Raw genomic sequence first — 19841 nt, 5'->3', positions numbered from 1 at the left:
ATCGGTATACATGGAAGTAAGAAAGGTTTACAGCAATGTGTGTATACGTGTCACAAAGTATGGCTTATAGGCTGTTCTTGCTGTGTTACCAGAGGTCATCAGTATGAGCCTTTCAGACTCTGTAAACTGAAACAATTTTTTGACAGCAGTTCCCTATTCCTTTAAGGGGTTGTCTCCTCAAAATATCTGCCTGGCTGTATGCAGGTCCAGCTTCAGACACTTCTGGAAAATCACCCTCTGGGATTCCAATTTACACTTTAGAAATAGATGTAATGGAAATTTCTCCTGACTTGGCTGAGCTTGCACTTGTTTGTAAATCCAAATTGCCCTTCCTTCCTCGATGTCAGCAGAAAGGTTGGGAGGCCTCCAAACATATAAGATCAATGGCGAATCCCATGGGTAGGGTCAGCTGAGTCTTATCTAATGTGTATTGCTAGCTTTACATGATATGACGGATAGCATTTGTTCAAAGTGAACATTCATCTACCGTATTTCACATTGCTGAAAATAAGCTTCCAGAAATCCACAAATTTCTAAATGTTGTAAATAAAATAGGCTATTAAAGGCTCCCATTTATTTCTTCCCCTCTTAAGGGAGAGGATGACTTTGAACTCCCTCGCCCTGCTCCTGGCCGCAGTGTTCATCGGCATGTTCGAACAGTTCGGGAAGTACGAACGGTGGTCACTCGTGTTATCACAGATGTTTATTACATTGATGGTGCAGAAGTGGAGCGCAAGGTCGTAGAGGTAAGTCTCTCTCTCTCTCTCTCTCTCTCTCTCTCTCTCTCTCTCTCTCTCTCTCTCTCTCTCTCTCTCTCTCTCTCTCTCTCTCTCTCTCTCTCTCTCTCTCGTTGTTTTGTATTCTGATGTATAGCATTAATATGAGCTTTATAAATTATGGGCTCTCGGCAAAGATAAATGTATTGCAGACAGGCGGGATGCATTGTTATTGTCCTATAGTATGATAGGTGGGATAGCAGCACTATGTACTTATACAGCTGCAACAGTGATGGTCTGGAAAACCCTTTCATCCTAAACAGGACTGACACTACTATTACATCTGTCTTTCTGCTTATAACAGATTGCATTAAGAGAACATACATTACAGACAAAATGGGGTAGACTTAGTAAGCCAAATGCACAACACTTTTGGCTCAGTTTGCACCAAAAACTGACTATCCAAAAATAAGGTTATGCTAAAACATAACTTTCTCATACTTTTTTTTCCATTGGGGGACACAGACCATGGGTATAGCTAGAGGTATTAGTAAGAGAGACACTATGCAATACAAAAGAGCTCCTCCTCCTCGGGCTATACCCCCGACTCCACCAGGAGAATCTCAGTCTTTGCTTAGTGTCTGGTGAAGGAGGATTACACTCCCTTTTGACTACTCCTTTTTGTTATTTTGTTCTAGATGGGGATGCAGGTCGGCATGGCGCCTTCCTGGTCCCCCATGGAGTGCCCTCCGCCGTCTTTGGGACGCTGCCTGGCTGCCTCCATTATCCCCCAAGAAGGCAAGTGGATCCGGGCTCGACCTGTTAGCTCCGGCATCCCACCAGCACCTGGGTCACCTGCTGCTGCCCTCCATCCAGAGCACTGTACTCAGGGAGTCAGATGTCTGAAGAGGTGAGCCCTGCTGGTACGGAATAGAGGGAGAAGACTGCAGGAGCAGATAAGTATGGCTTCCCCTCTTTTTTGCGGTCATATCCAGGGCGTGGGGCCGTCCTAACAAAGTTTTTGGCCACCAAGCACATGAATACACTTGATCCTTTCCCTGCTGACGGCGAGGAGAGGTGTCTTCCCCCACTAAGGTGGATCCCCTGGTGGCCAGACTAGCCAATTATACGGCCCTCCCTGTCTTAGACAGCTCCTCTTTGCAGGACGCTGTAGACAGGCGCATAGACTCTTTCCAAGTCCATTTTTCACTGGCAGGCGCGTCCCTGCGACCTGCCTTTGACTCAGCAGGGGTGGCCAGAGACCTCTCGGTGTGGTTACAGAGCCACCACCAAGAACTGGCGGAACAAGATGCGTCTACTGACACACTGGATTTGGTTCTCCAGATGTCTCAGGCTTCTAAGCTTCTTTGCGAAGCTTCTAGGGACATTGCTTCCCTCCTTGCCCGCAGGTTGGCCATCTCAGTCATTCAGCACAGAGGTCTGGTTAAAAGTTTGGGACGCCGACGCCTCCTCCAAGCGTTCCCTCGCTAATCTCTTCTTTGGGGGTTCCAGACCTTCTGGGGCTCAGCTAGGCGAGTTCATCTCTGCCGCCACTGGGGGCAAGGGCACTCATCTTCCCCAACCAAGGTCCAAGCGCACTTTTCGGACCAGGTCATCCGGCTCCGGTACTAGTCCTTTCGTCGCTTCTCGTTTGGTAGGACGTCGCCTGCTTCCTCCGCTGGGGGTTTCAGGCCGCCCGCAAAAGGCCCTCCTTCAAACACCAGCCTTCCTGGCGCTAGAGGGCCCAGTCAGCCCACCCTGCTGCTCCTAAGCAGTCCTCCGCATGAAGGGGACTTCTTGATGTCAGTTTATTCCCTTCTGGACCGGGGGGTTATTACCCCAGTTTTCCCAGAGGAACAGGGCACAGGTTCTGGTCTAACCTGTTTGTGGTCCCAAAGAGGAAAGGGTCGGTGCATCCGATCCTGGATCTAAAACTGTTCAACACGGGACGCCTATCTGCATGTCCCGATCACAGAATCTCACCAGTGATTCCTGCGCTTCGCCGGGGGTGGTCAACTCTATCAGTCGTCGCCCTTCCTTTCGTGTTAGCAACCGCCCTTCGGGTCTTTACAAGATCCTAGAGTCGCTTCTTCATACCAGGGGCTTTCCTTGCTGCCCTACCTGGACGACATTCTGATCCAGTCTCCAAGTCGTTCCAGTTCCAGAACGCAGTGTCACATCTGCTGCGCTCCCCGTGTCTCTCCATCCGGGAGTACATGTGGGTCCTGGATCTTTGGTAGCCTCCTTCAAGGCTGTTCCATATGCCCAGTTTTCACACTCGTTTGCTGCAACAGGAGATACTTTCCCTCTGGGACAAGACCTCTCGGGGTCTGGATGTTCGCATCCGCCTGTCTCAGCGGGTTCGGACAGCTCTCTCTTGGTGGCTGTTTCCGTTGAACCTGAGGTCGGGAGGGTTCTTCCTCCCGTTCTCCTGGACGGTCGTCTCCACCGATGCCTGCCTTCTGATTTGGGGCGGCGTTCTCCAAGCACGCACGGGTCAGGGGGTTTGGTCGACGGCGGAATCCGCCTCCCGATCAACATTCTGGAGTTGAAGGCGATTTTCCACTCCCTCTCCCCATGGACTCCTCTTCTTGCGGGACGCCAGGTGAGGATTCAGTCGGACGGTGCCACGGCCGTGGCTTACATCAACAATTAAGGCGGGACCCGCAGCCGGATGGTGATGCAGGAGGTGACGAGAATTCTGCTGTGGGCAGAGTCGCACATTCCGATATTGTCGGCAGTGTTCATTCCAGGGATAGACAACTGGACAGTGGAATTTTTAAGCCGCAACTTGGTGGATCCAGGCGAGTAGTCTCTGCATCTGGATGTCTTTTAAGACGTCTGCCACAGATGGGGCCGTCCGGACGTGGACTGGATGGCGTCCAGGCTGAACAGCAAGCTCCCGGTGTTCCTGACTCGCGCACGAGATCCGAAGGCATCTATGCAAGGTCGCGGCAGAAGGGATTCCGACCGCTCTGTTCGTCCCAGATTGGTCTCGCCGCGCATGGTTCTTGAACGTGGCTCGGATGCTGGCGGACGCCCCATGGCCTCTTCCCGACAAAGGACCTACTGTCGCAGAGCCCGCTCTTTCACTGGAATTTACGGTCTCTTCGTTTTACGACGTGGCTGTTGAAACCGCCATCCTGGAGAACAGGGGGTTCTCGGATTCGGTTATTAGAACCATAATCAGTGCGAGGAAGCTGGCTTCCTCCCGGATTTACTATCGTACCTGGAAGGCCTTCCTGGCATTTTGTGAGAACTCTGGGTTCCCTCCCCTTCGCTTTTCCATCCCGATGGTGCTGTCGCTTCTTCAGTCCGGGCTTGAGATGGGACTGTCGCTGAGTTCCCTGAAAGGTCAGGTTTCGGCGCTGGCTGTCTTTTTTCCATAGGTCCCTTGCTCTTATGGGCCCTGTGCAGACTTTTCTTCAGGGGGTGGTACATTCGGTTTCCCTGTATGTTCCCCTTTTGCCTCCTTGGGATCTCAATTTGGTCCTGCGCGCTCCACAGACGGCCCCCTTCGAACTTCTAAGAGAGGTCTCCTGACTTTTCTCACCTGGAAAGTGGTCTTCCTTGTGGCCATATCTTCCATCAACGGGTGTCTGAGCTGGCCGTTCTTTCCTGCCAGGAGCCTTTTCTGTTTTTTTTTTTTCACCACGATAAGGTGGTGCTCCGTCCGTCTTTGTGTTTCCCGAGGGACCTCGTAGGGGTCTGGCGGCCTCCGAGGTCTCTGTGGCGCGATGGATCTGTTCGGCTATTCCCGCGACTGATCGCGCTCGTGGTAGGGTTCCTACGGCTCGGATACCGCTCACTCCACTAGGGAGGTGGGGGCTTCCTGGGCAAGGCTCAATTGTGCCTCTGCGTCTCAGTTGTGTAAGGCGGCCACCTGGTTGTCCTTACATTCCTTTACGAAGTTTTATCAGCAAAATTCCCTGGCTTCGGCTGATGCTGTCTTTGGCCGCAGGGTTTTACAGGCGGTGGTTCCTGTTTATCCTGGCGGTGCTGATATAGTTCCCACCCCATGGACTGCTTTAGGACGTCCCATGGTCTGTATCCCCCAATGGAAAAAAGTACGAGAAAAGGAGATTGTTTGTGAAACTCACCTGTAAAATCTTTTTCTCGACTTTTCCATTAGGGGACACAGCTCCCATCCATTCTGCCTGTTGCAGGAGGGGTTTTCATTTCGGTTTATGTTTGTGGTTGGACCTCGTAGGCTTTGGTCCGATGGCTTCCATTACTTTTTCTTGTCTCCTACTGCTTTTGCAACGCCTGAGCTTCTCCCGGTGGAGTCGGGGGGTATAGCCCGAGGAGGAGGAGCTCTTTTGTATTGCATAGTGTCCCTCCTACTAATGCCTCTAAGCTATACCCATGGTCTGTGTCCCCAATGGAAAAGTCGAGAAAAAGATTTTACAGGTGAGTTTCACAAAAAATCTACTTTTTAGGGGGACATTTATTAAGACCGCTGATTTAGACGCCGGGCTTAGTCCCTCTGCGCTGCTGGTGTATGCGCCAAAGTTATGTGGTGGTGCAGGCCTCTACATAACTTTGGTGCTTCCTCCAGCAGGCCATGCAACATACTAAAATCTACACCAACTCACTTTCTGGCATAGATTTGAAGTCATTTTCAACGCCACAAACTGGGCAGAAAATAATAAACGAGGCCGCCCATGCCATACCCCTTTTCTTGGCGAAAAAGTTGCTTGAGTGTCAAAGCCTCAAATTTTGCCGCACAAAAACAAATTGCAACAAAAGGGTCTTATCCACCGCAGCATTGCTAGATGTACCAATGCTTTATGCAGTGGAGGAAGCCAATGGTGCTGTCTTTTACTGTTGTACTGCAGAGAATGTGTAATAGGCATAGGTTCCTGGACTTCAGAGAGATGCAGAGTTGGCTCTCCTAGGTGGCAGAGAAGGAAATTAAAACCTATAACACCCTAAGATGATAGCGGTGAAGGAGCTATTATGCCCTAAAAAGCCTAACCACGGAACAACCTGCCCTGATAGGAATCAGCTCGGGGTATAATAGGGTAGAAGACCGTAAACTAGGGCAAGGTTCCGGATGGGGTCGCCGGTACTTCTAGCAATGCTGCGGCGGGTAAGACGTTTTTCAGATGTTATTAGTGTGGTTTAATTATTTTTTTTGGCTGGTTATGGTTGGTCCTTTTTGATCCATTGTCAGAATTTTTGTTGACAGTTCCCGACTTAGGCTTTTTTGTATTTACTTCTTGAATATTGGGGCACTCCCATTTTTAGGGTACTCTCACACTTGTGTCAGAGTGATCCGGCAAGCAGTTCCATCGCCCGAACTGCCTGCCGAATCAGGCAATCTGCATGCAACCGGACAGCATTTGTAGACTGATCTGGATGCGGATCTGTCTCACAAATGCATTGCAAGAACGGATCCGTCAGTTTCAATTTTTTCTCACATTTTTACCAGTCTGCGCAGACCGGAAGGACGGAACCGGCATTGCGATATTTTGAATGCCGAATCCGGCACTAATACATTCCTATGGAAAAAAAAATCCGGATACGGCATTCAGACAAGTGTGTTTTTGGCCGGAGATAAAACCGTAGCATGCTGCGGTTTTAAGTTTGTCTTGATTAGTCAAAAAGACTGAACTGAAGACATCCTGATGCATCCTGAACGGATTGCTCTCCATTCAGAATGCATGGGGATAAAACTGATCAGTTATTTTCCGGTATTGAGCCCCTAGGACGGAACTCTATGCCAGAAAAGAATAACTCTAGTGTGAAAGTATAACAGATTGTAGACCGTAAAAGTTATGTTTTAGTATGGCCTTATTTTTGGAATGTCAGGTTTTCAGCTCTTAACGGTTCTCTTATTGCTTTTTCCATTTCATTGTGTGGAAATTGCATGCACTGCTTCTGCACCAAAAACTGCCGTACAGCCTTGCAGCAGATTTATTATGTGTTTTAAAGACTCTTGGCTTCTTGCCAAACGAGGGGCATAGGTTGGCATAACTGTTCCTGCAATTCATAGGCTTCATCAGTAACACCGCTGAGGTCAGTCATTGTCCACAGAGGTCACATGCTTAGATGACATGGGATTGGATGCCTGGAAGTGATAGGGATTATTGGCTGAATATTAATTACTTCATTATTTTTAAGCTTTTCCTGCCTTTTAAAAGTTAATGTATGTTCTGGACAGTATTAATAAATATGCTGTGTAACTGTCTGTAATGCAGAAGCTCGACAGTCTTCCTATGGATAGCCTGACTTCCCAGTAAATCTTCTGACCTTACTCTACTAAGAAATGATACTAATTTTTCTGTAAATGTTTCTCGTTCTAGGAGGCAGAAGAACCAGTAATAGAATGCCATGAATATGAAAATGAAGTGTCACCTTCCAGGACAGTTGTCTCCTCTCTGACCTCTGGAGACCTTGCAGATATTAGTTCCCTCTCATCAAAAGCTTCAAGTCTTCAGCGCACTTCTAGTGGAGCAAGCAGTGGCCTTTCTGCTGGACAGAGCACTAGTGGTAGTACTTCTGACCGGGGGAGATTAACTGCAGGCAAAGGAAAAAGTGGCCAGCTGGACGCCGGAGACTTTGCCATACCAAGTGGACGAGGAAGTGCTGGAAAACTGAGGTACTTGTGTAATGATTGCTCCGATAAAGCATTTAAGACAGAGACGATTATCACCCACATACAGGGAAATGTGTTATTTTATTCTGTGCCTATTTAGAATATTGTAAATGAAACTTGATGTTCTGTGGAGAAAAGCCTCTATTCATCTCACAAAGGCAAGGAGTCCATTTTAGCTTCTGACAGGGTGGTTAGAGTACTTGTTCCTGTATAGAGAAAAGCACCATAGACTGCTCATGAGTGTTCAATGGGCTGCAGTTGGTATAGCTGTACAGTGGCATTTGTTAGAGGGTAATATTCCTCAACGGATGACACAAAGCTCTGAAGCGCTGAGGTAATGGAAATATAGTCTCAAGGTAGGACCACATGAGGTGGCACGAACAAGGCCAAAACTGCTGCGGCATTTAAATAGGTTAAGTGACCACATGACTTCTTGGTGGGATCATCACGGACAGCGTCAGAGAAGACTTGTCCAGTGTGATCTTTCTGAAAAGGTGTGGTTGTCGCATCCTTGGCAGAACACATACAGTTAGCATATAGGGTGGCGTATATATCTCTGGAAAGTGGGGTTGCGGCGACATGATAAAAATGGAATGCTCACGGTCTGGCAGGATTTAGGTAAGGTACACATTTTTTAAACAGATGACAGGTCTTATTTAATGAAGGCCAAGGTTATTGCAGAACCATACGATAAATTGTTTTTTTTTTTTTTTGTTTAAAAACTAAAAGTCCTAGGAAAGTGGCCAGCCAGCCAGGGTCATCACACAGACCGGGAAGACAAACTGGGATGCAAGTAAGTGAGGATGATGCCGATGTACCGCTTGGAAACAGACCAGGTGCCAAAGCTCCCCTTACACCTCGTGGAAGAGGAAGGAGGGGACGTCCTTCTTTTCGAGGAACTGGATCAAGGTATCCACATCTTTTATTTTGCTAGTGAAATACGTTTCTGTAATTTTTTTCTAGTTATCATCGGTTTGTCACAAGATTTAGAAAAGGGTTTGTCCACTAATTTTATATTATGGTCTGTCCTCAGGACATCTGATTGGCGTGGTTGTCGTACCCCTGCCAATCAAATATTGATAGGCTATCCTCAACACAAGCACAACACATGCAGTTCCTACAAATTTTGGAAGGAACCTCCAAAAGTTTAAACAAAAATCATTCCCGGACATTTGAATATGCAGTGTTCTCCAGAAATGGAAGATTAAGGGTTTTTTCCATGATTCATATATTGATGACCCTTCCTCAGGATAGGTCATCAATATCTGGTCGGTGGGTCCAACTCCCGACACCGCTCAGAAGGTGCTGCGGTGTTCCACATCGGTCACATGGCCTAGTTGCAGCTCAGTCCCATTCAAGTAAATGGGCCTGAGCTTCAATACCAAGCACAGCTGCTATCCAATGTATCACCCTGTGCTTGGTGAAATGTGAGGAGGCTGAAGTGCTCACCACAGTACCATGGCCTCTTCAAACAGCTGATTGGCCAGAGTGCCAGGTGTCACATCCCCACTGATCAGATATTTGTAACATTTTTTTAGTGAACCATGTTTTAACTGGTAATGAGATTACTAAAAGTTCTTTAGTCCATCTGGACAAGCCATTTCCATGTTCCTTGTTAGGGAATATGGACATTCTTCAATGAGGGCCTCATTGTGCCACAGCAGTAAGAGGCTCCCTCTCCAGCAGGCTCAATGCGACTGTATAATTACATAGTAGTCCATTAATTTGGATGGACACTGTGTAATACTTTTTAAATCTAAAAGAGTTCACCGTTTTGTGCAATTTAATGACCTATGTACGGTAGTCAAAATGTATATTGTATAGTTTGATTTCTATCTTTTGTATTTTGTAAACCTCAGGAGTGTTGGAAATCCAAGCACATCTAGGATGATTTCACTATGGCGCCATTGCTCATGGTACTATATGGCTGCTCTAGTCTGAAGTCACATCAGAACTCCAAGTGCAAGCAGTACTTTGTGTGCTTCTATGGGTAGATTGTTGTACAATGTTTTTTTTCGATTCCAGGGAAACTGGCACAGCGTCCCATGCACATGGTGAGGATTCCACTGCTGCTGCCATTCCAGATGAAGAACCCTTTACCCGCATAAATATTGGCCACCCGGAAGCACGTGACAAACCAAGCCCTGGTACACCTATTATGCATCGCAGTGACTCTCCTGAAATTCCGTATCAGTCTCCATCCAAAAGTGAAAGCATGGACTCCCCAACTAGCAGTAGTTTTGTGGGGCTCAGGGTTGTGGCCAAGTGGTCCTCCAATGGCTATTTTTATTCAGGAACAATTACCCGAGATGTCGGAGGAGGGAAATACAAACTGCTGTTTGATGATGGCTATGAATGTGATGTTCTAGGAAAAGACATTTTACTATGTGACCCTATTCCATTGGATACAGAGGTGACAGCCCTATCTGAGGATGAATATTTTAGTGCCGGTATGTACTCCAATATCAATACACATCAAACAGATATGTGATTGGGATTGCAGGTTTTTGTTTGGGTACATAAGCAAATAAGGCTGGTTTTGCATCACCGTTCCTTTTTCCGTTCTTCTTCTGATCCGTCAAAAGAACAAAAGATGGTATCCGTATGAGCCATTTCCATCTGAGATCCCCTTTTTTTGAGACGGAAAAGGTAGTACTGCATGCAGTGCTTTTTCGGTCTTAAAAAAAAAAAAACTACCTCAGACAGCAATGGCTCAAACAGATGCCAAATTTACATAATGGATGCACAGGATCCGTTCTTTTTTTTTTTTTTTTTTTTTTTTTTACAGGATCCTGTTTTTTTGTTATGTTCTTCTGACGAGTCAGAAAAACGTGGAAAAAAAACGTGATGTGAAACCAGCCTAAGCATATGTTGCCACATGTGGTTTTTACTCCTTTTCCACTCTGGCATCATGTTGACCAGTTTACTTAAAGCACTGGCATGATGATGATGGTGGGAGGAAATTGGTAAGAATAGGTATTTGGCATATGTGGACCTTTTTAATATAATTGACTTGATGCTCGTTTTTCAGGAGTGGTAAAGGCGCACAAGAGAGACTCTGGAGAACTGTATTATTGTATTGAAAAGGAAGGTCAGAAGAAATGGTACAAAAGAATGGCGGTCATACTTTCTCTAGAACAAGGAAACAAGCTGCGGGAACAGTTTGGACTTGGCCCATATGACCCGTGCACACCGTTAACAAAGGGATCCGACATCAGTCTTGGTATACATTTCTTGTTGACCAATGTACAGATTCTAAAATTGTATATGCAATTTTATATATACAATACCTTTTCACATTTCAGACTTGTCTTCTTGGTTAGTCTTATCAGGTAAAATGAACAAAGTCTGCCATAAACATTTCCACACCAGTTTCTTTTTTCATTTCATCAGACAGATATTCAGTTATACATGGGTCAGGATAATTCTATCAGACCCAATTGATTCGAAATGATCAGACTCCATATTCACACTTCAGTCTTTTTGGGGCTTCCCCAATGTCTCTTCGGTCTAATTATTCCCCTCTTAAGGGTACTTTCACACTTGCGGCATAGCATTCTGGCAGGCAGTTCCGTCGTCGGAACGGCCTGCCGGATCCGGCAATCCGGACGCAAACGGATGCATTTGTGAGACGTCTGACAAATGCATTGAAATACCGGATCTGTCTCTCTGGTGTCATCCGGAAAAACGGATCTGGTATTTATTTATTTTTCTCATTTTTAAAGGTCTGCCCATGTGCAGAGCGCAAAACCGGGTCTGTTTTGCCGGACCACTTGGGGCCGGACCCGGCATTAATGCATTTCAATGGAAATTAATGCCGGAACGGGCATTCCGGCAAGTGTTCAGGATTTTTGGCCGGAGAGAAAACTGCAGCATGCTGCGGTATTTTCTCCGGCCAAAAAACATAAGAGGGACTGAACTGATGCATACTGAACGGAATGCTCTCCATTCAGAATGCATTAGGATAAAACTGTGACAAAGCCCCTGTGACAGAACTCAATACCGGAAAACAAAAACACTAGTGTGAAAGTACCCTAAGCTGCACAGCTAAATGCATTTCTCTCACAAGCAGGGGTGTCTCCCTTCTGTGGAATCTGCCAACACTACTGCTTTCCCTTACATTGTTTTCAACTCTGGAGCTCGCAGTGCAGATAATGAGGGGGAAACTAGACTTGGGGTTCATGTACACAACAGAAGTTTCAGTCCGCATCCGATCTTTTCCACAGCCCTGCAAAAAAGTAGAACATTTCCTATTCTTGCCCATTTTGCAGACAAGGAGAGGACTTTTTTACAGAAGTGAAAAAAATAGGTGGTGATATGCACTTGTCCAAATGCGGACCGCAAAACACTTACGGCAGTGTGCATGAGCCCTTACAGGAAGGCAGGATGTGATGTTTAGAGCCAGTTGTTTTATCAGGCTCACGATCTCGGCTAGTTTTGACACGCGGGTCTAAACACAGAATAGGTGGAGAGCTCTCCCTTGTACCTTATCTCTGTGTAGCCTACACTTCTGGTTTGGGCTCACAAACGCTGATGGAAATCACTGACTTGTGAATTTGGCTTTACCAGGGACGGATCTTGCCTGACAACAGACAGGGGACTGCAACTTAGGTGGAAGTGAGACCCCTAGTGGCCATGACTTTACAGCTTTTTTTTTTTTTTCAGGTGCATGCATGCATATTTTTTATGACTCGATTTAGAAACTTGCTACGGTATTTACACCATTTTCTATTAAATGAAATACATTTCTGTGAAAGTACAGTGACTCTTTAAAGCCGCCTCTCATTTTGAGTTTTTTTTAGTTTGTAGCCTTCTGTGAAATGTATTTTGTCGGGTCCCCGAAGATGTCAGATGGCATTCTTGAATAGGGTTGCTGTATTCTGACACACATATGAAGATAGTTAATTGTGCTAAATGCTTCACTTTTACTTTACTTTTGATATTCTTTTACTTGAATATACAAGTTTATATGCAAATCACAACTGACTTCATTTTATATGGACTCTGCCTATAGTTTGTGATATTTCTCTGTCTCTTTTAAGATAATCTTGTGGAAGGAAAGCGGAAGCGGAGAAGTAACTTAAGTGTGACAAGTACTCCAACCACCTCACTTACAGCTAGTACAAGTACACCAACACGGAAAGGATCCGACAACCCTCGCAGCTCCATGGGTGTACCCTCTGGTAAACGGAAATTAATCAGCACAGATGAGGATACATCTTCACCTAAACGTGGACGCAAATCAGTTGTGGTGAAGTCAGGTAAGAATTCCTTAGTTTGATTTTTGAAGTTTAGAAAAATACTACACCTCTAAATAGTCTTTCCTGCATTGCGGACAAGAATAGGACATGTTCTATTTTTTTTTTTGCGGGGCCGTGGCACGGAGCAACAGATGCGGACAGCACACGATGTGCAGAACGGATGCGGACTCCTTCATACGGTCGTGTGAATGTAGCCTAAGTGTAATTTACTGAAGTGAGATAACTCCTTAAAGGGTACGACTACATGGTGTTTTTGGGTGCGACATTCTTCGTGCACCCAAGTATCGCAGTGTAGCAGGGCAGCAATAGAAATGAATGGGGTAGCGCTTTTACTGTTACGATGACCCTTCAGCAGTGCTGGATTTTTTTTTCAATTCTGGGGTTGCAGTTGCCGCAAATATGTAAAGCACACTAGCCCAATTAATTTCTATGACTGCCCTGACAAATGCTTATGGGGCTGTCGCTGAGCAACACAGAGTTTCAGCTCCCTCCAAAGATGTTCTATTGGATTTAGGTCTGCAGACTGGCTAGGGCTAGGCCATTCCAGAACCTAATATGCTTCTTACGGAGCCACTCCTTGGTTATCCTGCCTGTGTGCTTCAAGTCGTTGTCATGTTGGAAGACCCAGCCACGACCCATCTTCAATGCTCTGACTGAGGGAAGGAGGTTGTTGCTCTAAATCTCATAATAAATGGCCCTATTCATCCTCTCCTTAAGGCCTCATGCACACAACAGTATTTTTTCACGGTCCGCAAAACTGGGTTCCGTTGTTCCGTGATCCGTTTCCGTTTTTTTTCCCCGTGTGTCTTCCTGGAGGATCACCAGACATGAAAAGTGAAAAAAAAATCTAAGTCAAGTTTGCCTTGAAAATGATAGGAAAAAAACGGACATGGATCACGGACGCGGATGACAATCTTGTGTGCCTCCGTGTTTCACGGACTGGAAACACGGATCACGGACGCGGATGACAAACGGTGCATTTAACGAGTTTTCAACAGACCCATTGAAAGTCAATGGGTCCGCAGAAAATCACGAAAAACGGAACAACGGACACGGAACCAAACAACGGTCGTGTGCATGAGGCCTAATACAGTGCAGTTGTCCTGTCCCCTTTGCAGAAAAGCACCCCCAAAGCATGATGTTCTTGGGATGCAACTCATCCTTCTTTTTCCTCTAAACACGACGAGTGAAGTTTAGACCAAAAAGTTCTACTTTGGTCTCATCTGACCACATGACTTTCTCCCATGCCTCCTATGGATCATCCAGATGGTCATTGGCAAACTTTAGACGGGCCTGGACATGTGATGACTTGAGCAGGGGAACCTTCCGTGCAATGCATGATTTGAAACCATGGCGGCTTAGTGTTCTACCGACAGTGACCTTTGAAACTGTGGTTCCAGCTCTCTTCATGTCATTGACCAGCTCCTCCCTTGTAGTTCTGGGCTGATTCCTCACCTTTCTTATCATTGCTGACACTCTGCTCAAAACGCCTGACATCTGTGCTGACACAGATGCCATGCATTTAACCCCTTCCATGCCGCGGTCCGTAGGGACCGCAGTATGGAAAAGGTTAAGAGGGAGGGAGCTCCCTCCCTCTCCCATCGGGGGCTGCTGTGCCTTTTCACCCCCCGATGGGAGATGGAGGGGGCCCCCCTCCCTCCCCATCACCCACTGCTCTGCTGTGGTAGCAAATGATGGGTACCATGGCAACTGGACGCCTTCACAGGCGTCTGGCTGTCCATGGTACTGATCAGAGGCTGTCCATGGTGCTGATTAGACTTCTGCTAAAGGCAGAAGTCTAATCAGACTTTGTAAAGTGAAAATACAGTACAGTATACTATATAGTGTACTGTACTGTATTATACAGACATCAGACCCACTGGATCTTCAAGAACCAAGTGGGTCTGGGTCAAAAAAAAAGTAAAAATCAAAAAACACATTTATCACTGATTAAAAATGAAAAAAAAAAAATTCCCTACACGTTTGATATCACCGCATCCGTAACGACCTGATCTATAAAACGGTCATGTTACTTTACTCGAACGGTGAACGCCATAAAAATAAAAAAATTAAAAACTATGATGAAATTGAAATTTTGCCCACCTTACTTCCCAAAAAGGTAATAAAAGTGATCAAAAAAGTCGTATGTACGCCAAAATAGTACCAATCAAACCGTCACCTCATCCCGCAAAAAATGAGACCCTACCTAAGATAGTTGCCAAAAAACTGAAAAAACTATGGCTCTCAGAATATGGAGACACTAAAACATGATTGTTTTTGTTTCAAAAATGAAATAATTGTGTAATGGTTATTATTGCCAAAGTTTTGGCAGTCGCCCCCTTTCTCACTATTTCATTTTGCCCCCACTCCTATATATTTCATTTTTCCCCCCTCTCTGTATATATTTCATTTTCATTTTGCCCCCTCATTATTTGCTGCCCCTGCCCTCATATGGCCGGCGTGGGCCCCCCTTTCTGAATTCAGACATTAGTGCCAGTTATAATATGATATGATATTAGGGCAGGGGCAGCAAATTGAGGGGGCAAAATGAGAAGAAAATATATAGAGGGGCAAAAACTGAGATATATAGAGAATGGGGGCAAAATGAAATCTAGGTAGAGAAGGGGGCCTCTGACAAAACTTTGGCAATAATAACCCAGTTATAATTGCCAAAGTTTTGTCAGAGGCCCCCTCTCTACCTATATTTCATTTTGACCCCATTCTCTATATATTTCAGTTTTTTCCCCCTCATTATTTGCTGTCCCTGCCCTGCCCTCATATGGCCGGTGCAGGCGCTCCCCTTTCTGAATTCAGACATTAGTGCCACTGATCATAATCTGCCACCGTGTCATTCCAGCAGTGATCCCGCTAGACCCGCTGCAGGGGGTCACGGGTCTCGCGGGATTATGACGTTATGAAGCACAGCACAGGCGCACTCAAAATATAAGGAGGGCCCGGCCGCAGCACTGAAAAAAAGCACTTGCAGGGCCGCGGGCCTTCTTCCTGCCCGCCCCTGCCATGGCGTCTCCCCTCCTCTGTATTGCCGCGGCCCGGCAAACAATCTTCCAGGGCCCGGTCCTGGACCGCGGCCCGGTGGTTGGGGCCCGCTGGTTTAGACTGTACATGTTTCACACTGGTTTAACCTGTCAAATAAGTTGTTCAGGTCATTTTGGTCTTGTGGATAACTAATTGTAGTTTTTTTGCTTTTAGATGAGGTATACTTAATAAAATATATTTTATGTAAAATAATTTTTTGCAAGATTTTTTTTGTTTTTTATTACATTTTTAAATTGCATTACTTTTTTATTTTTTATCTCACTAACTAATTACTTTAAGGATTACTGAATTTACAGTTTTGGGTCCTTTCAGGGACTCCACTGCTGAGGGCTTACCCAGTCCGTAGATCAGATCACTGGCACCCAATCAGGGGGGATATCTTCTTTTGATTATGCCCTGCTCACAGACAGTGGGTGGTCATTAAAGGGTTAAGGTGGAAAAATGTTTTTATTTTTTTTTTATTATTTTTTTTAAATATGGTAAAAATTATTGGAATGTGGCCCTTCTGGTGTATGTTGTGGAAACTTAGTCATGTCTTACAGACCTGTAACAGAAACTAAGAGAAACCTGTGAACCTTTTCTGCTCTTAGGCCTCTTTCGCTCGAGCGTATGCCGTGCGGGTAATCTGCTGCGTGAAAGAGAGCCAAGCCCTGTTCCGGATAGCAGAGACACGGAGCATTAACATGATTGATAATGCTGTTTGCCTCTGTGACCTTTGTACTTCAAAATCACAGTCACAACATTATCTCACCAATTTTGTAGTGAAAAGATCACAGAAAGGCAAAGACCATTATCAATCATGTTAATGCTCCGTTTCTCTGCTGTCTGGAACGGGGCTTAGCATTCTTTCACGCAGAAGATTACCCGCATGGCATCCGCTCATGTGAAAGCTGCATTTATTCTGCAGCAGAAAAAATCACACCAAGGGCTGCGCGCACATGCAATGGATTTTGTTGCAAAAAAGCTTATTAGGCTACATTCACACAAACATATTTTGTTTCCTTGTTTTTTTGCAAATTGGATGAGAACCCATTCATTTCAATGGGTCTGCAAAGAAAGCGGACAGCACACCGTGTTTGCAAGATTGCTGTTCCTGAATATTTAAATATTGTTGGTAATATTGTTTTAGGGTTGTACTGTAGATGTGTAATATTGTTTGTAACTGTGTGTTCTCCAGATCAGTATACTCTGTGTGTATCCACTTATTTGTGCTTTAAAAGGTGCTGCAAAAGGAGAATTTATGAGCCCCAGTGAAAGTGGAGAGACCAGTGACCAGGCAGCAGTCGAGGAGTCTCACGGACCTTTACCACAGAACAAGTTGTTGTTCATGGGCTACTCCATCTTATTTACAACGGCCACCTCCAGTGACAAGATCAGCAATTGTCTGAGATCAAAGGAAATCAGCAGTGAAGAGGAAGAAGGTAAGCATTAGTCGGATAAGTCACAATGTACCTTGACAGGGCAACCTCCTACGGAAAATTGTGAAATGAGTAATTTAATTGATTTCAGTAACCTTACAAGTGATGCATGCTTCTTCTTATTGCAGAATATGTGGAGAGCACACCTTATAACCGACAGTACACAGAGGCACAAATCCGAGCAGGAGGTGGTGAAATTTTGGGCAGTTTCAGCGAAGCCCTGGTAAGTGTAACTAGTTTAGTAAGAGTAAATGAACGGCGTGTTTTCTTTTTTTGCACATCCAGTTCAGACTTTTAATAATTCTTGTTCATCAATTAATAACTTGCTGCAGCACATGGTCCTGTGAATTGCATTGCAGTATATTAAGAGAACCACCCAAGTACTGTGAGTCCCCCTAATTTCTTGGATATGAGTCGCCTTTGCCGTTACTCCTCACTTTCAGAACCATGGTAAGGAGGAATTTGAATGACTAGCTGGTTGAGCATGTTTGCTGATGCCCCATTCCAGCTGTATACAAGTGGCCATAACAGCAGAATGCAGTTTTGTTAAAGGGGCGCCCAAATGTGTGCCTTTGTTCGTTTTGTTTTCTTTTCCAGTCCTGTCTTCTTAAATGACAGGTTGGGCCAGGCAAGATGACATGACTATGCACTGGAGCACTGTCAGCCCTGCCTCCTAGGTTATGGCCTAGGCCGAAAGAAGCCTGGAACTGGAATAGGCTCCTGAGGCCCATGCACCTCGCTCTTCCTCCTCTCAGACGACGGAAGAGAAAAGGAGCCAGCATGGTTGCACTAGCAGAAAGGTTTCTGCGGGAGACATGCTTCCATGGTGGTCAGAAGCTTGAAGTAGTTCTGGGGCCTGGTCTGTCCAGGTCGAGACACCCCATACCGGAACCTGGACTAGGCGCCCTAAACCCAGAGGGGATACAGAGAGAGCTTTTTTTTGAGACACTTCCTCTGATTGAACATTAACCCCTCTAGGACCCAGGTTAGGCTAAAGCGAGGAGGGAGTGAGGGGAAAGAAACCTTAAGCGCTCTTGGGCACAAGACTCCCAGGCAGAAGGAAAGGGAAAAGACATACTTACCTTTCCACCGTTTTTGGCCCACTCTTTACCAGCTGAGTCACCTTATTCGATGTACTGCACCTGGGGGAGGATCGCTTCTAGGAAAAGGGGGGACTTAATGGCTAAGTTGACTCGATTGCTGGTGAGTAATTGCAGATTTATGATCTGCTGTTCCTCCTTGTCTTCTAGCAGCAGGGAACCAGCAGCAGGCTTGGTGACCTGCTGTTCTCCCTCTGTGAATGTGAGGTGACAGGAGGTTAGAACTGCCTGTAATTCCATAAAAGATGGAATAAAACTTAAAATATTAAAAATATCTGCAGACCTACAAGCAAGAACATCTGCCTCCTATGGACACTAAGCTTTAACTGACTAGCTCAGTGTCTGCAGTATAGCTGGCAGGAAAAGCTAACCCTTATTTTTTTTATTTTTTACTTAGTATTGCCTCCTAGTGGCAACATATATTTTACCCATGATCTTCTTTTCCCCCAGTGACACAAGCGTGAAAATATTGTTTAACTTTGGCATTGACCACTCTTGATGCAGAGTGTCGCCATGTATTTGCAGATGAGTTCCAAATCGAAAAAGTTTGAGAAGCCTTCTGAAACATCATTGTAGATAGTGATTATACTTGCTTTAATCTCCCCCGTAGAGTAAAACAGGAACAAAATGTTTGCTGGTTGCTGACCAGCATTGCCGAACCCTGAAGTATTTCCTGTGCCTTGCCAGTGGGATCCACTGTGTGTCTCACATCTGGATACATGACAGTTGTCATTCTAATGAGCTGCAGAACTTCCATAATTATCTTCTCCCTGCTGGATACAGCCTTCAAGAGGACAGAATTCTGGAATGGTAAAACAGTCAGTGTGTGTGTCGTGTGTGTTTGGTTGATTTTATTAGGCATTTTTTCATTAGTATATTGGGATTTTGCAGGCATGACTCCAGGCATCCTTTTCATGGTTTGCGCTTTCTTGTGGTGTCTGACCAGAAAGAAAACTTTTTGGAAATGTGGACAGAAGTTGTAATGACTGGTGGAGCAGCATCTGCAAAACAGCACAACTCTACAGATCTCAACAAAGGTATTGGAGATGAGTGCACCAGGAAAGATTTGGTTTGTTTGAAGTTCCCCCGAAATATTTTTTTTTATTTGGCTCTGGCACGTCACAGACATTATAGCTCCTGCTGTCTCCCTTCAATGGGTGGCTCCTTCCTATTCACCTGAGAATACATCATCAGTATAGCAAAAACAGACAACGCCTTTACCAATTTTAATTCGCCATTTTGGATCAACTATAGATGAACCAGGAGACTTCCGAAGTAACATTCAAAACTGAAAGTGAGACAAGAGAATTACAACATCCCACAAAGCTTACAACTCTAGCAATGAAACATGCAAGCTAGTTCTCCTTCTAGAAGAACAAAAGAACCAGAATGTCTCGAGAAACTTGTCTTACTTAGTTGACTAGCCTTATGGGGTACTCTTTATCATTAGGGAGGCAAAAAAAAAAAAAAGCATGAGTATTGTATGTCAGGCGACACCACTCTTGGTTTCTAGGAAGAGTATATACAAATTGCATATCTTAATTCGGCTGGCATGATAAAAGATTAGCCTTCTTTTCTGTTTTGTAAGAAAAGTTAATTTGAATATCTTAGGAAGGAAAAGGTATGCAAATTAGCTTGCCTGACAAAAAAGAAAAGAGGGGATATGCTATCTAATGCCTAAAGAAGGA

At 45.3% G+C, this 19841-nt stretch overlaps 1 protein-coding gene across 2 annotated transcripts in view; it reads left to right on the top strand.

The window, feature by feature from the left end:
• The window catches only part of TP53BP1 (tumor protein p53 binding protein 1), a 130181-nt gene that overhangs the window by 100297 nt on the left and 10043 nt on the right, over positions 1–19841 (top strand). For both annotated transcript variants that reach the window (XM_040414085.1, XM_040414084.1), the window contains 10 exons: positions 594–746; positions 7025–7320; positions 8047–8226; positions 9343–9767; positions 10349–10540; positions 12360–12578; positions 16856–17056; positions 17182–17276; positions 18764–18963; positions 19045–19190. In XM_040414085.1, coding sequence (XP_040270019.1) covers positions 594–746; positions 7025–7320; positions 8047–8226; positions 9343–9767; positions 10349–10540; positions 12360–12578; positions 16856–17056; positions 17182–17276; positions 18764–18963; positions 19045–19190 — 2107 coding nt within the window. The remainder of the gene's footprint in view (positions 1–593; positions 747–7024; positions 7321–8046; positions 8227–9342; positions 9768–10348; positions 10541–12359; positions 12579–16855; positions 17057–17181; positions 17277–18763; positions 18964–19044; positions 19191–19841) is intronic.

The sequence above is a fragment of the Bufo bufo genome, chromosome 1 (genome assembly GCF_905171765.1).
Source record: "Bufo bufo chromosome 1, aBufBuf1.1, whole genome shotgun sequence".
NCBI classification, from domain to species: Eukaryota; Metazoa; Chordata; class Amphibia; order Anura; family Bufonidae; genus Bufo; species Bufo bufo.
This window is presented reverse-complemented; position numbering and strand designations above follow the sequence as displayed.